The following is a 17,340-nucleotide window of genomic DNA, read 5'->3' as shown; positions in this document are numbered from 1 at the left end:
TCTCAAACAGAAGCAAAACAACATGTTCAATCTCACTAAGAGACGACTATATATGATATGACCCATAAGTCAATTTTTTCCCTTTATATTATCTTCAACAGTGAACCTCAGTTAATCTTTTCCACTCTAGAAAAAAAATGCTTCTGTATGAAACCATATGGGAGTTTCAATTATTATAACAAATATTATAATCCTAATGCATAAGCCCATAGGCATCTCTGTCCATAAAAATATATATCTCATTCCAATGAATAAGAAGAATCAACTGTCTTCACCAATAATAGGTGTTCTTCACTTTTGATACAGATACAAATTCTGATCATTAAATATCAAAAGACCAGACAGAATAAATATAAGTAATGTTGTAGTGCAATATAATTTTTATATAATCATATATCTCTTTAATTCGAGATGTTAAAACATTCTGCATTATCTCCATACATACTCCAATAATAAGAGGAATGTTGGAAATGCAAACCAGCTTCTTAGTGAGAATCGATCAGATTTGGAACTCTAGTTTTAGCAATAAGGTCCGTTGAATGCTTACCAACAAAATTTTTGTGCTGGATGACTTTGGTCGAGGTTTACATCTTACAAAAGGATTCTTAATCGGCCATTATCACCTGCTAGCCTTTATATCGTATAATGAAAGAATAAAGTTCGCTGTCTTGTTGTCTATCAATATTCACCACTTACATTGCTGAACAGTATGGAAAGGTTGTTCTCAATCGTCTATTTTTGTAGTTGTTTAGTCTTCATACTTTTCTGAAGTTTTAAGTCTAGAAAAGTGAAACAAATTTTAACAAATTACGATCAATGGGTTCACATTATGTGAGTAACAACAAATTAAAGTAATTTCCAAAATTTCGAATGCTCCAAATCACACACGCTAATAAGCATTATAAAGTTGGCTTAGCAAATACTTCAGTTCCACGTCTGTTCGTGGTGGTGTGGCAGTTGAAATTTGCTTTTTTTGCTGTAGGAAGGAAGACTTCTAGCAATCTCAGGCTGAAAGTGCTGTCTTGTTTCTTGATAAGGCCGAGATCCAAAATAGAAGAATTTGAATAGATGGTTTCAACTTCAAATGAATGCTAGTAAAGGTCTATGAAAACATCATTCATGAATTCACATTGTCGACTATAAAACTATAGTTATATCTAATCTTTTTATTCTCGTTTGAGCCTAGCCAATCTTGTACAGGTTAACATTCGGGGCATTTGTACGTATTAAATACTGTGAACTATATATCTGTTTAGCGGTAGTGTTTTTCTCCCGTTGTTTATACGGATGGTTGTTTTATAGTGGGTCGGTCCTTCCCCCTAATTCTTCATAAATATTATCTGGTAGATCGTTTCATCTCTCCTATGTTCTTGATTTTCAAGATTAATGTATAGATGTGAGTGTGCCATTGGCTGTGTTGTTTCTAGTTTTTCCACAAATGACCAATTTGTTGTCTTCAGTTAGACATGATAAAATTAGTTTGTTGTTTTCATTTCAAAATCAGCCTCCAGTCAATCAATTGCAGAATGCTGTCGGGGAAAAAAACGCATGGAAATATATTTGTTCGTGGCAATAGCTATAACAAAGAGAGGTTAATTCCATTATTATGTGATGAGTAGGAAAGAATGAACATTTTTCTTAAGAAGCAAAAATATAATTCTTTTGCATCTTATAGTTCCAGATTCTTTATTTCTTATTAATTACTAACGTGGATATGATAATATGTACATACTGATCGAGTGTATTATCGAGGAAGTTTCAAATCAAACTCGTGATACCGTAAAATTCTTATTTATATCAACACGCGATTAGTGTATTATTTGAAGCAAGTGGATTGGGCTTTTCAATTATTTTATAGATTAGATTGGCTTGACATATCAAGTCTCAATAGTTGGGTTCCGTAATTAATCTCCTGGTAATGCTGATAAGGTAGAAAACATGGTGGTGGACAAATTCTGCAAAACTTCAAACACAGTAAATTGGATTGGGCCAACCTTCATAATAATTCAATTTTTCATAGTGTTTACGCTTAAATAAGTCCACAGACAAAATGTATGTACCAGCTGGCCCATGATTTCTTTTGAAGGGGACGGTTTTAAATAAATGTGCAGACACCTGCGTCTGTGAAGATAAAATAGCTTATTTATTCAAATTGTGGTCAGAATATGGAAGAGAGGATGATGTATAGTGTGAGGTAAGAATATATTAGCGCAGTTATCTCAGGTAGTAATTTACAGAAAGAATCAAGGTCAAGGTTGCCAAATCCTTATTTTTTTCAACGGATTATATTTTCTGGCTCTTTTTAGTTTGATTCTATAAAATTAAAGGAGAATCGTTGTATAATACAATATGTAGTAGGAATATAAGAGTATATTTCTATATTGTACACTTCTTTAAAATAATATACTGTATGATACTTATGGAATTACTCTCTGTTAGTGAAGACTTTGGAGCATAAATGGGCATAAATGGTTCATGAGATAGTATCTATTATGGCCAAAACTAAATCGTCTGATGCCATTGGTGAGGTAAATGTGACATTTAGCAGCTACATCACGACAGGCAGAGGTTACTCATAGTCATCAATCAAATACTGAAAATATGGATGACAAGTTAGTGTAGTAAATGTCATCCGGAATATTGTCTCATAATAATATTTGTGAACACTGGACTCTTCATTTTCTAAACAAATAAATAAAGACGCTTAGACATAAAAAACCAGCCAGGTGGTTTATAATATGAGAAATCATCAAAATTATGTAGATGCTTGGGGACACACGGTGGAGAGGAAGGAGAGGAATTGGGAACCCACACAGTGTGATACTTGTATATCATGTAAACCGAAAATAATAATAATATGACCGTCTGCGTTGACAGTAATGATTTTTAATAATGAATTTAAAAGAGAAACTAGCAGAATTAGATAGTCCGAAGTGGCAATAAAATTGAGCTGTCAAAGGTTAAAACAAAATGTATCTGGTTTGAGGGAAATGTTCTAATGTTTTTCAGAAAGAAAAGTTTATCAATAACAAAATTTATGAATATATCAAGTGAATCCTTGACTTTCCTTTTGTAGAGGAAACCTTGATAATGAACACAGAAAAAAAATATCGACTCCAAGGATGTAAACTGCATGGTATGAAGAATAAAATAAGGTCACTCAGTCAACTGCGCATGTTCCAGATGTTGTTCACCTTGTGTTTCCCTACATTTAAAGAACCTTAAAAATCCTGGAAAAGCTCACCTCAGTGTGTAGTATCAAGAGTAATATATTTGATACAAATTCAATTCAAGACAGAAGGAAAATAAAAATTGTTTTTGATTTGTCGATGGCTCTAATAAACAGCAAGTTCAGCGTTATTCATCATTGGTGCTGGTTGATTAAAAGGAAAAAGCTACTTTTGTATGTCCTATATTGTTAGTTATCTGGCTACAGATATGGTAAATAGCACATACCTATAAATATTTGGAGCAACCACCAACGTCAAAGACGAAACTAAAAGTGGAAATCAATTTGACCGTACAGTGCTTAAATATCTTGTCTATACAACTTAATGAAAAGAATGAATTCAGGAGTTAGAGTAACTGATAAAATCATTATTTATCGAAACTTGCTAGTTCACATTTTTGCCTGTAACTTTTTCCTTGTGTTCTTGTGTGTACACGAACTACTCACTAGTAAATGATGAAGCTTAAAGATAATTTGCATACTATATTGAATTCTTAATCATTTTTTACTATTTAATTAACGTTGGAATTCACCATAATATAGCCAATGCTTAAAATGATGATTCGTACCTTGACATTCTAGTGGGCTCAGCATTAAATACTAGTACGCCTGCCTATGTTATGGGGCAAAATCGAAAACAACTGCATACATATACCAGGGAATATTTACTTGAAATCAGAAGTTACCTACTTTATTCTCCCTTTTGTCCTACTATTATAATAAAACTGACTATCGTCCAATTCAATGAGTTTAATTTCCCTATTATTAAATGTAATGTGTTTGTTCTCACTGAATAAAACCCAAACGACTATTATATTTGTAGAAGAACTCTCGCGTGTGTTTGCTTCGAGAAGTAGTAAAGGATACGATTGTCTACTTAAATTGTGCTGAAATTGTACAAAGAGATAATATGAAGTTTTTCATTAACTATTCTTTTTAATACTTCGTTAGAGTAAGAAGAACCACCTCAGAGAGCAACTGTTAAGAACATACATAATTGTTGATTGGATTCTTTATTTACTGAACTTGTGTATAATCTTATGTAATAAATAAGGTTTGAACATTGATTGACATTTTAAAGCATAAATAAAGTACAAGATCAAGATATATACAGAGCATTGTTATATGCATTTTGTCCTTTCACATTTAATTTCAACTCCTCATTGTTTTTGAATGAAGCAGAAAATATGCAAGCCGGTTAAATCGTTTAATGGCAAACAATTTCTTCAAGCAGCGGTACGTCCATATTTGAAACTTTTGTTCTCATCGAAACAAATGTTGACCATAACTAAATACCTGCCTGCCGACTGCAGCTCAATTCTGTTTCTAAAACATTTCACTCAGGGATTGTAAAATGCACTTGAGCTCAATCAATTTACAGAGCATGCAAGTAGGCCGCTGAAGCAAGAGTCAACAATACTACTTGCAGGTAGTTAGTGGGTAGTAGTATTTTGCCTTTGCAAGTGCATATTGCTTCTAGGTATTAAACCATTGAGTGTGTTAAACGTCGACTAACTGCATATTCTCAAATAGCAAGTTACGGATGGAATGTAAACATTGCCTTCAACTTCTACTATATATAATGGGCGCTATATCCAATTTAACATGCTTTGTAAAGCTTTATTAACTTACTTCTTTGTTTGGTGTTTTTTCACTAATATCAATTATACTAAAGTTCTCTATTTAGTAATTCATTCCTCGGCAGACTTTCAATAAATTTTGAATGTAATATTTTTTTGCTTCTCAACACGGATATGTAACACATGCGTTAATCTTTTGTCGTAGTTTGTTTGCATTAATGAACACTATGTTTTCGATACCATGGCGCAGTAAGGATTATACACCGTTGTCTACCTATTTCAGACTTCATGTGAAAGTCCTTCCTAATTTCTCTCGCAAATTGGCATGGCCGGCCATATTTTTGTGATCCATCAGTTTTGCCTTTAATTTCAACCATGTTTGAAATCCGTATAGATATCCACCATATCAGAATCTTCGAAAAAGAAATCAGTTCTCACATTACTTTGTTTTCTTGAAGATGTTATTATTACTTAATTTGGGAAAATGATACATGCATAAGTAAACAAACTCTTATCCTTAACACAGAAACTACGTCTTTATTATAGTTTATGTTCATATGCTTTCTTTTCATACATTGCATAACTGTAATATTGGTTCCATACTAATGGTAATAATTGAAAAAGGAAGAATCAACAAAATTTACTCACAAAATTGCCTACCTTGATTTACTTTTGACCAAATCACCAAGAAAACAAGGTTTTGTCATTTATCTGTGCCCGATTTATCGGCGATAGCGTAATCTCAATTTCTGTTAGTGAAAACAATACTATATAAATCTGTGCAATTGTTCTACGAAAGCTAATATGTTTTTCCCAATTTCCACTGAAAACTTCTGGAGCTGTTAATATTGAACTAGAGAACAAGCTTTAAGATGTCAATCCAAGAAATGTATAGCAGGTGGATCCGAAATGGAAATGATGGACCTTGAACACTGAGTGGGTATGCATCTGAATAGGTTATATGTTCATGAAGAGATGGGTAGGATATCTAAGATTACCTTTCAAATACCTTAAATGAAATTGATTTTACTTGATACTGTTTTCTTTTTCTACTGATAGAAAATATGTGCTGTATGTTTGTTAGTAGAATACTGTCAAAATCGTTTAACCCATAAGCATATTGAAAAAATGGAAAGTTTGTATGGTCACTCCTAAGGCAGCGATCATGATCTAAGTTGGCAGGAAAGAAAAGCGTTGCATGGTTATGGTTAGTCTTAAGACAATCTCTCAATTTTTGTAGCTGAGTTATTCCCGAGGGGGCGATTTATCCAATTTAAACTTCATTTTTTTAGGTTTGAGCACCAAAGTTCCACTTGAATTCATCGTGTGGAATATTATTATATTCTTCATGAATGGTGAGTTTCGAAGACATTCATAATTGGCAATAAATACTTCTTATTATGTAGATGGGGATTTTCATATGCATACAACCAACTGCACATTGGCATGACCCAAATTCATTCCGTCTGCCAGTGGGGTTGTTGCATCTTGTTCTTCCCAACTAGTTTGTTACCTGTCTTAGTGATGACGCTTTAGGTAAATTCTCAACGTGAGAACTGTGTTCTTGTTGAACTCCCTTGAGTACGGAGGCATCTTATCTAGCATGATATATGGGTCCTTACGCTGCTGTTTTTGAGATGTTGCTATCCAATGCTGCTAACTAATAAAGTCTGTAAGCATATTAGGCATATATAATGTCTTCCCTCAATGTGTATACAACCACCAGTAAATTTGCTGCTGATACAATATTACCTCCGAAGTGTTTGAGTCGGCCGTTACTAGTCTTCTGGGGTAAGAAGTCCTGTATCTCTCACCCATTGAAGTGTTACAAACTCTAATATTATCTAGGTTCTGTCGGCAAGATTAAATTATCGATCACAAAGAATTTATCTTATCGCCTAAACGAGATTGTTTCGCTTTGTCACAAGACGACTACCCGGGTATTTCCAGATCAAAAATGTCAATTGAACAATGTGTCTCAGGAGTATATTTGTCATAAACGGGAAACCCAGCTTAACAGATGATGTCTCGAGGTCGAATGACTCTCAAGACTAATGGCCGTCACCATACAAATATGGAATGTCTTACCGATCGATTCTGTTTCCAATAAGATCTGACATCTCATATTCGATGTAATCTCATGTCTCAACTAAGCCTCTGAATCCTTTGATTCTGCTGAACTATATAGATATTGCTCAACGGATTCATCTACACTTGCAATAAATTAAATTCCCCTTTTCCAAAGTGGCCGTCAATTCCTATATAAATATATTTTTAAAGAACAGAAGCTTCACATTCATTTTTCTATTCTATTCTGTACGATAGTATTTCCTCGTATTTGGATTTGCTAGCCTATTTACAGGATCTTTACATTATTGCTGAGTATCTAAGTTTCAATTTCAGATAAAAGATCATGTCAAAAGTCGACAAAATGAATATTCCCCAAATAGATGGTTAGGCATCACGAAGTACCAGTTTTGTTTTCTCGTTTTATATAACTGTACTTCCTTATTACAACCGTGGATAGAACTATTAGTTCATTTGTCGAACCACATATGTGGTTTATTATATTATAGGGTTGATCTGTATAATTATGTCACGTGATGGTACTGACACACCTGTCAATCCTAATCGGATCGTGGAGGGATTAATTTCATATATAAAAAACTCTCCAGCGCCGATCCTGATTAGAGACATTTTATAGCTTATTTTTGACGTAAGAGGTTCAGGGCTATTTAACAAAGTATTAATTATTAAACTGTAATATTTTTCAGTTATCAATACCAATCCTCTTCAATACTAAGAAAATAGGTTTCGTATATAGTAATTCGGCCTCCGGTATACCTTTATTAGATCCCATACATATATGAGATATCCAGGATATGGTCATTGACAATTGAAGAACGTATTTCAGAAATAGGTCTGTAATGAGAAATCAAGACGACAAGATATCCTGAGTTTGTTGACTTCAGAAAAGAAACCCCGCCATCACCCCAAAATATAAGCTTATTCGCACTATTGTCTTCAATATGATACCACGCTCAAGACGTATAATAAATGACTTATAAATGAGGATAGTACAAGATTATATTCATGTATCATAAAAGAGCATAAGATATTTAAAAATGTAATTGGTCCCTTGGCCCAGTTGGTTAAGGCATCGTGCTAATAACGCGAGGATCAGCAGTTCGATCCTGCTAGGGACCAATTTTTTAACTCATGAGATAATTATTTACACCCGTGCACCATATATGTTGCTGACGGTACAGGTGCTAAGTGATTTTTAAGGTGAATCACGCCGATGTTCCTCTGTACAATAAACGAAGAGTGAATCAAGTCATCCAAATGCTGGCCAAAAGAGGATTTTTTGGAATAAGAGGTACCCAAAAAGTTGGTCTCTGGATGTTTTGGAGATTGCTAGTAACGAGGAGCTCAGGAAGCAATACTAAGGCCATTATGGGCCATGGCATGAAGAGAAGGAACAATGGCACGGACCTCCTCACCTATTCTAATGTGAAGAGAGTGAAAACGGTTGATGGAAGATCATCGAGTCAAATACAGACACCTTCAAAGTCATTACTTCACTTGTTGGAAAAGCCACACTCATCGAACCTGGATATAGAAATTAACGAGAGGGTTCAAGGCCTTGAAAGGCTTATAGAAGTGGGACAGAACCAGATAGAGACAGTTTCGAACAGTCTTAATTACGTTTTGGACAATTTCGGCTCTATATCATCAGAAAAACTAACTATGAGGCAGAAAAAACTACAGAATCAGCTTATTCATAGTTCAAAGCAGCAGATAAGAATGCTTATAAGACGGACAAGGAGTCAAGAAGACCTTCTGATCATTCTATCACACCTAATTTTTCGCGAGGAGTTGGACGTGGATAGCTTGGTTAATATAGTGATGAAATTGAATCTAGAAATGCTACTAAGTGTACATCAGAGGCTCCATGCCAACCCTAACATGGTTCGGGGGTGGCAGAGCGACCCAGAAGTACGTATTAAGGCGGAAATTGCCTACGCATCAAGATATAAGCTGCTTGGGTCGAAGGTGTTGAGTAATTTCATAATTAACAGCAGCTTGGAGTCTTCGTGGCTTCCTAAAGTGAAGACAGGAGTGTTTCAGAGTCCTGCTTACCTTAGAAATATGGTTCGTCTTTTGAAGAGAGACGAAAATGAATCAGAGTTGGTTCAACAAGTGTTAGATTCCGAGAATGCCTTTTTAGGACTGTGCTTATGGGAGATGTTCCCTTTGAATAGAGAAATCAAGGATTTCTTGGAGAAGAGAAGCGATTCATTGAATGTTTTACAACGAATGTTGGTATTGTTTATGAACAATACACTAATCTCTACGAGTAGAGAGATAAGTTTGAAGTTGGCACGGATTTCTGAGCATTTGAAATTGTGTACAACGAAGAAAGTGAGTCCAAAAAGTTTGAGAAGGACGATTGGAACGATAGAGGTGATACTAAGGGAACTGAGAGATTCTGTAGATTTGCAGGAAGAAGGCAATGCCGAATTGTTGGAGAACCTAGTTGATATATTGAATGAGACAAAGGAGAAGGAAGCAGATGATGATAGTGAATATACACTTGGAACCGTGAGCCTGGCGAGAGGAGATGGAGAGTAGGAGATGGAGCATTGAGCGTTGAGCATTGAGCATTGAGCATTGAGCATTTTTTAAAACTATTCTACTATTAATTAACCCTTTCTAATTACCCATTACAATTGCCATTACAATTGTATAAGTCTAGTAAGCTAGACCTCTAAAAATCAGGAAACAAATGTCCATACTCATCCTTAATACCAGTAGTACCATAGTCATAACTTCCCTCAGGATAAACATCAAACTGGGAGCTATCTCCAACCCCCGTAGGGATATTAGGCTCATAAGGAGTCTCTATATTACCTTGAATCAAATTCTCCCATACCACTTCTTTAAACCATGAATGATTCTTGATATCATCGACACCATTCTTCAAATTTCCTAATCGATAAGTGACGTCCTTAGTGATAAGTCCCTTTAACAGTGAAGTTGCATCTGGATGGAACGATGTTGGATAGTACACATGACACTGTGTAATCTTCTCATATGTTTTTATGGGCGAAGCATCATAGAATGGAGTTCTTCCAGCAAGCATCTCAAAGATTAAGATACCAAATGACCACCAGTCTACAGCCTTATTATAAGGTTGAAAGGCAATCACCTCTGGCGCTATATAATCGGGAGTGCCACAAAGAGTATAGGTGTTAGTTTCAACTTCTTTGGCAAAGCCGAAGTCAGCCAATTTGATGTGACCAGAGCGAGCCAATAGAATGTTTTCAGGCTTAAGGTCTCGATAAATAATGTTTTTAGAGTGCAAATATTCCAATGCTAAAAGAACTTCAGCACTATAGAACTTTGCCACTTGATTAGGAAATGTCTTGGACCGACGAAGAAGGGTGAACAACTCACCTCCTTCAATGTAATCCATAATGATGAATATCGATTTACAGTCTTGAAATGTACCCCACATTCTGGTAATAAAAGGATGATGAGTAATGGCCATGATTCGTCGTTCGTCATTTGTATGCTCTATCTGTTTTGCAGAAACCACACGACTCTTTCTGAAGACCTTCATCGCATAGTATCGTCCATTGTGAACCGATCGAACCAGATGAACACGGCCAAATGACCCTGTTCCTAATGTGCGCACTATTTCAAAGTCTGTAAGCGAATATTTACCTTTGGTGACTCTTACAGGTAGCTTGGATGGACCTGACGACGAGATGGATCTTCCTCGAGACGCTCCTGCCGCGGCAACAGGTGTAGTTGATTGTGGCGGTGCAGAATAATCATCATCATCATTTTGTGGCGGAGTCGAATGTTGAAAATCTTGCTGTGGCTGATGACCTTCCTCCAGTTGAATAGCACATCTACGCGAGTCGGCCCCTGGTTGGGGTTGGGGTTGCGGCTGACCTTGTTGCCCCGGTGGAGCGTCCAGGTGCAGACCCTGTTGCACATCCAAACGCAGATTAGGGGACTGGCCTTCCACTTGATCCTGTAGTTCGTTCTGACTGGTAGATTCGCATTCGTTTTCACCTCGCATCCCAGGAACCTCTCGTATCTTAAGCTGCGCTAATTTCAGAGCATGCTCCATATATTTCCTATTATAATCCGCTTGCATGTCTCTAGGACTTTCGGTGATACTTGAAATACTTCGGCCTCCAATAGAAGTAATACTATCTCTAAAAGCAGACGTGGCCATACTAAACCCTTTGAAGAAGCTGTAACAAACAAACAAGAGCCAAGCACCTATTAGAGATGTTTTAATTTCATCTCCCTCTTTGTTTTAATTTCCCTTTTTTTTTTTTTTTATTTTATTTTAGTTCAATTTTTTTTTCCTTTTTTTTTTTTCAACGGTTTTCGCGGCTGTTGTAATTTGCCGTTTGTTTCAACTTTTTTGAGTCGTCGATCGACGCAATCACTCCATCATAGCCTTTGAACCATACGGCACTGCGAAAGCCTCCTCCAACTTGTCTCTTTGCTATGGAAAGATCTGTGCAGAAGTACCCTTTGTTTTTGTGTCTCAGTTTGAATCATCGTTTCCATATCCGTAACTACAACTCTTGTCGCAACTTTCATTCCACTATGGGCTTTCTAGATCCTGCTGACCGTACTGAGATGCCTTCTTTTGATCATGAAGACTTGATCGCTGACAGAATCAGGAAGAGAACATTTTCCAAGTTCTGGCGGAGTGTTGATCCTCCACCAGGAATCAAATTCCATGAAAATCCAATTGTCCTTGTTGGTGGAATGCCCAACCATGGCTTTTTCCCGGTTAGTTCTATCGATGTTCATCTTGCCTCGAAGCCATTTGCCTTTGATAGAGGCCAGACGTTTGAGATTCCGGCTACTGCAGATCAAACAGACGTCATTGATCTTGAGAATGCACTTCAGTATGCTGACTCAGACGGATTTCAAGAGCTTCGGAACTTTACCAAGCAGTTTGTAAGCCGTGTTGTTAAGCCTCAGCTTCCTAATTGGAGCACAATCATCACTCTTGGAGGAGCCGATGGTGTTGGAAAATGCTTTGATATTTTGGTCAATCCTGGCGATACTGTTCTTTTTGAAGAATTTACCTTCAATCCTATTTTAAACACTTGTCGAGAGAGAGGAGGAGTTCCTGTTCCTATCAAACTCGATGATTTGGCTACCATGGACTATGCGGAGGAATTGGATAACATGCTATCTCACTGGTCTGATCGTTATCCTGGATTACCTCTTCCAAAGGCATTGTACACGATTCCTAATGGCCATAATCCACTTGGTGTGTCACAACCTCTAAGCCACAAGAAACATGTCTATGCTCTTGCTCAGAAGTATAACTTTTTCATTATTGAGGATGAACCTTATGGCTATCTTAACTTCTCTCCTGCAGAGGAAGAACCCAACTTTAGTCTGTCCAATGACGAGTTTGTCAAATCTCTACATCCTAGTTACACCACTTTGGATACTACCGGCCGTGTGGTTAGAGTGGAGACCTTCTCGAAGATCTTTGCGCCAGGAACAAGATTGGGATATGCCATAGCTCATCCACAGTTCTTGTCTTACTTCAAGAGTTCTTCGGATATTCTTACTCGAGCACCTAGTGGACTTTCTCAAGCTGTAGTCTATAATACAATAGTGAAACTTGGAGGATTGGAAGGATGGATCCATTGGATTACTTTAGTTAGAAACGACTACTTGAGACGGAAAAATGTCATGGTTAATGCACTACGTAACTCAGAAGCTGGTAAAAAGGGGTATTTACAAGCCATTGACCCTAACTGTGGCATGTTTGTTGCATGTAAGGTGAACATTCCCGAGGAAAAAAAGTCCAAGACCACGGAGTTGATGGAGAAATTCGATCTACTGTGTAGAATTGAGGGAATAGTCGTGGTGCTAGGTGTTAATATGGCCGTTGATAAGACGTTTTCAGCAGAGAGAGGTAACTTCTTACGTATCGCCATCTGTGCTCCTTTACATGTCGATGTATTAACAGAGGCTGCTAACAGGCTATCAAAAGCTGCAATAGATTTATTTGAATGTAATTACATAAACTAAGATCAGATCTTTCTCTCATCTCGAGCTTCAACAGCTTCTGGAATTTCATGGTGCTTCTCGTCAACTCTCTCCACAACCATCTTTTCAAATGGATACATCTGTGATATCATGGATTGTCTTCTAATTATCCCTAACTGTTTTAATCCTTCCTTATAAAACTTCTTGTTGTCTTCAACACCTCTAAACTGCTTAAAGTCTTTTCTAGTCTTCCTTAGAAAGAACTCTCGGAAATTGTACGACTCAAATTCATGACTGGCACGAAGCAAGTTTCTGTATAGTTGGAGAACTTGGGTTCTTGAGGCGGACATGGCAATAACTGGTCAACTGACTAACTTACTACTACTAGTATAGTTACAATGATCAGTCAGTGGCAAAACTCTCAGATCTCTCCGATGATTCCGAGTCCAATCGACGCGACGATAAATAAAAATATAAATAAGGTAGAGAGAGCAAAGCCACCTAAAGAACAACAGGTCAACTCAGAATCGTCAATAGCTTCTTCTTCACAATCAATGCCTTCAATTATTTCAATTACTGGTAACGATGAAATTGATGAAACTATTTCCAGTGTATTTTATTCTTTAAGTTATGCTGTGGGTTATGCTTACCAACAATACCGTAAGTTATCATCCGAACATGAAGATCTCTTCAAATTAATGGTAGTGTGCATTTTCATCTATGTGACGGCGCAAGTGATCTTGAGTATTGTGAGATTTTTCACAAGATGGTTTAAATATATTATCAAAATGGCTATTATTATCTACATACTGTGGCTGGTGTTTAGCGTCTTTACAGGTGACAGCTTTAGTGAAGTTCTGACCAAAAGTCCCATATTTACCAAGTTGTCGCGGCTATTGACGCAATTGAAAATGGCTGCCACAATCGCTTATAGGCTCTATAAGAGCCGGACGGAGCCAGGAAAAGTGGGTACAACGTCTGGAAGAGGCAGCGGAACAAGAACTAGAGCGCATGCCAGAGCAACTGGATCATATAAGGGCCACTTGAGAAGTAATAGACGGGATTAAAATATAGAGCTATTTATTGTCTATAGAGGTCCCCATTCTGAATATTCGCAAACGTAGATCATATAATTAGCTGAACTGATTTCGTTGTTCTCCATTCAATTTTCCTTCGTCTTTTATATGGTATAATATCTACGTCGTCACCACACACTACCACTATTCTCTGTAGGCAGATCTGCTTGTCCTTTACCTTTCCTTCTCTTCTTCACCCCTTCCTACCTCCCCTTCTCCTCACACCTTAACGACTCGTGTGCCTCGTAATGACCGTCCCTCCACTAGTCGATAGTCGCTAAAAAATTTCTCTCGCGAATCAACTTCTCCAAAATTCCCTCTTTGTTGTTCTTTTGTCAGTCTTCTTTCTCTTTTTGATTGCCAAAGAACGTCTCTTGTATTGTCCAGTTGCCCATTGACTCCTCAATTTCCTTTTTGCTTCTCTTTGTTTATTCATGTCTCATAGAAGAAGAGCTTATCCACAGCCAACTTACGATTACGCCAACCAGGTTCCCCCTGGTGGCCCTATTGGAGGTGCTCCTGGTGCTCCTGGTGCTCCTGGTGCTGGTGTTCCCGGTGGAGCTTATGCCCCTGCTATTACCGCCAATCCTGCTGCTTCCACCGTTCCTACTGTTCCTATGGTTCCTACGGTTCCTATGGTCCCTGGTGCGGTTTTCGGTACTGGCGTTGCTCCCGGTACTGCTTCTGCCCCACTGGACCAACTTTCCCAAGGCGTCAACCAGCTTCATTTGGGACCTAATGCCGGTACAGGATACCCAGCTTATAACGGTGTTCAAACTGCTCAACAGCAGCCCATGCAACAGCAAAATGCCGGATATAATCAGGGATATACTGCAGAACAGCCTCAAAGTGGCTCCTACGGTGCATATGGTGGTGCATATGGTAACGGTGCGGCCGCAAATGGTGCATATGGTGCAGCGGCACCTCCTGCAACCCCTCTCAATCAGCTCTACTCTACAGACTTGTTGAAGGAGCTTCCTGCGCCTATTGCAGACCTCCAATTCCCACCTCCACCGATCATTCTTCCACCAACTGCACTGACTACAGTCTCGGAAAAGTCCAACTCCGATTATAACTACTTTAGATCTACTTTGAACGTTGTTCCTTCCACAAGCAGCCTCCTGAAGAAGTGTAAACTCCCATTTGCGCTTGTTGTTCGTCCCTATGTTACATTACACGACTCTGATGACGATGTTCCCGTGGTTCCAGACTGTGTCATTGCTCGTTGCCGTCGTTGCAGAGCATACATCAATCCTTTTATCCATTTCACAGAGAATGGACGCCGCTGGAGATGCAATTTCTGTGGTCTTTTGAATGATGTGCCTGCAGCATTTGATTTCAATCCTGTTACTTCTGCTCAAACCAACCGAATGGACAGAAATGAGCTCAACCATGGTGTAGTTGAGTTTGTAGCTCCTCCTGAGTATATGGTGAGACCACCTCAACCTGTAGTGTATGTTTTCGTGCTCGATGTTTGTAAGTTCTCGATCCAGAACGGTCTGTTGGCCACGGTTACACGTACTATTCTTGAAAGTTTGGATAGGATCCCGAATAAGACAGGACGTGCAAGGGTGGCGTTTATGGCTGTCGATTCCGGCATCTCTTATTTTGCCATTCCACGCGATGAGGAGACGGATGCAGAAACCCATATGATGATTGTTTCGGATACTGAGGAGACTCTTATTCCATCTCCAGAAGGAATACTTGTGAATCTCAAGGAATGCCGTCAGAACGTTGAAAGATTGTTGAGTAACATTCCGGAGTACTTTACACAGAGTGTGAACACGGATTCTGCCCTAGGACCAGCATTAAAAGCTGCCCATAGCTTGGTTTCTCACATCGGTGGTAAGATTGAGGTGTTCACATCGACTTTACCAAATATTGGAATTGGCAAATTAACTGTAAGAGACGAAAATTCAGTGGCTAACAAAGCGAAAGAAGCTTCAGTTCTTCTCAGTTCAAACTCTTCGTTCTACAAGTCATTTGCTGTGGAATGTAACAAGTCCCAAGTTACGGTGGATATGTTTCTCACGGGTTCATCTTATCAGGATGTGGCCACGCTCTCGAACTTACCTCGGTTTACATCTGGACAGACACATTTCTACCCTGCCTGGTCAGCAAACAGTGTGGAGGACATTACAAAGCTTTCGAAAGAGGTGTCAAACCATCTCAGTATGGATATCGGAATGGAGGCAGTGCTCAGAGTGCGTGGGTCTAACGGCTTACGGATGCACTCGTTCTTTGGAAACTTCTTCAATCGGTCATCGGACTTGTGCTCGTTTCCTACGTTCCCACGTGACCAATCGTACGTCATTGAGGTGTCTATAGAGGATTACATTACCAAACCTCTGGTTTACTTTCAGTGTGCAGTGCTTCACACCACATGTTATGGCGAGAGAAGAATTCGTGTGATGACCCTGACATTACCGACATCGAAGGATTTGAAGGACATCTATGCTTCAGCAGATCAATTGGCCATTACCAACTTCTTTGCTCACAAAGCTATAGAGAAGACATTGTCTTCGTCGTTGAATGATGCCAGAGACTATCTTCTCAAGTCAGTGGTGGATATTCTTACGGTTTACAAGAAGGAGATTGTTCCAGGAAATGTTGGCTCATCGTCACCTTTGCAGATTTGTACAAACTTAAGGATGTTGCCATTACTGCTACAGGCTCTTTCTAAAAATATTGCGTTTAGAACAGGAAGGGTTCCGTCAGATCACAGAGCTGCAGCACTTAACAAACTTGGTTCTATGCCGTTACCTTACCTTATTAGATCCATTTACCCAACTGTGTACAGTCTTCACACTCTGACTGACGACTGTGGACTTCCATATGATGGAGAGGACGATCCATATGATATTCCACCCAAGAAGCACGGCGAGATTGTACTTCCAGAGGCTATCAATGCTTCGTGTATGAATTTGGCAAGATTCGGACTTTATTTGATCAACAACTCATCGGAATTATTCCTTTATATGGGAGGAGATGCGGTTCCTCAATTGGTGGAAGATGTATTTGGTGTTCAGTTGGTTAGTGAGATCAAGGTTGGTAAGACCGAAGTTCCAGAACTTGAGAATGAGTTCAATAGTAGAGTGAGAAACATTATTGCCAAAGTTCGTGAGGGAAATGATAGCATCGAGTATTTGAACTTATATGTTGTTGTTGGACCAGGAAGTAATGAGAATGGAGCCATGAATAGAGATGTGATTCCACTACGTATTTGGTGTATGTCGGAGATGGTTGAGGACCGTGCTACTTCGAATTTGAGTTACAAGGAGTATTTGGGGCAGTTACGGGAGAAGGTTGCGGTGTGAGCGTTTGTAATTAAATTTTATGATTGAGTTTGTAGGGGGCTAGTGGACCCATTAGCCAGATAGCCAGCCAGATAACCAGCCAAATAACC

The 17,340-nt window shown here is 38.5% G+C and overlaps 5 protein-coding genes and 1 non-coding gene across 6 annotated transcripts; 4 read left to right on the top strand and 2 right to left on the bottom strand.

Annotated features, from left to right (window-relative positions):
• Positions 1-7,942: 7,942 nt before the first annotated feature.
• Positions 7,943-8,016, top strand: FOA43_004517. Its single transcript has one exon. It is a non-coding gene; the product is annotated as a tRNA-Ile (tRNA).
• Positions 8,017-8,265: 249 nt separating this feature from the next.
• Positions 8,266-9,444, top strand: FOA43_004516 (uncharacterized protein; the record flags this gene model as incomplete). The annotated part of the gene is made up of 1 exon (XM_038924750.1): positions 8,266-9,444. One exon carries the CDS (start codon positions 8,266-8,268, stop codon positions 9,442-9,444), a length of 1,179 nt encoding a protein of 392 aa, XP_038780678.1.
• Positions 9,445-9,580: 136 nt separating this feature from the next.
• Positions 9,581-10,981, bottom strand: TPK2_2 (cAMP-dependent protein kinase catalytic subunit; the record flags this gene model as incomplete). Its single annotated transcript, XM_038924749.1, has 1 exon — positions 9,581-10,981. One exon carries the CDS (start codon positions 10,979-10,981, stop codon positions 9,581-9,583), a length of 1,401 nt encoding a protein of 466 aa, XP_038780677.1.
• A 362-nt stretch (positions 10,982-11,343) lies between these two features.
• On the top strand, positions 11,344-12,900 carry FOA43_004514 (uncharacterized protein; the record flags this gene model as incomplete). The annotated part of the gene is made up of 1 exon (XM_038924748.1): positions 11,344-12,900. The coding sequence occupies one exon, from the start codon at positions 11,344-11,346 to the stop codon at positions 12,898-12,900; it is 1,557 nt and encodes a 518-aa protein (XP_038780676.1).
• Positions 12,901-12,902: 2 nt separating this feature from the next.
• FOA43_004513 (uncharacterized protein) lies at positions 12,903-13,208 on the bottom strand (the record flags this gene model as incomplete). The annotated part of the gene is made up of 1 exon (XM_038924747.1): positions 12,903-13,208. The coding sequence occupies one exon, from the start codon at positions 13,206-13,208 to the stop codon at positions 12,903-12,905; it is 306 nt and encodes a 101-aa protein (XP_038780675.1).
• A 1,160-nt stretch (positions 13,209-14,368) lies between these two features.
• On the top strand, positions 14,369-17,251 carry FOA43_004512 (uncharacterized protein; the record flags this gene model as incomplete). The annotated part of the gene is made up of 1 exon (XM_038924746.1): positions 14,369-17,251. The coding sequence occupies one exon, from the start codon at positions 14,369-14,371 to the stop codon at positions 17,249-17,251; it is 2,883 nt and encodes a 960-aa protein (XP_038780674.1).
• Positions 17,252-17,340: the final 89 nt, after the last annotated feature.

The sequence above is a fragment of the Brettanomyces nanus genome, chromosome 4, assembly GCF_011074865.1.
Source record: "Brettanomyces nanus chromosome 4, complete sequence".
Lineage (NCBI taxonomy): Eukaryota > Fungi > Ascomycota > Pichiomycetes > Pichiales > Pichiaceae > Brettanomyces > Brettanomyces nanus.
The sequence above is the reverse complement of the archived record's forward strand: the minus strand, read 5'-3'. Positions and strand labels throughout refer to the sequence as shown.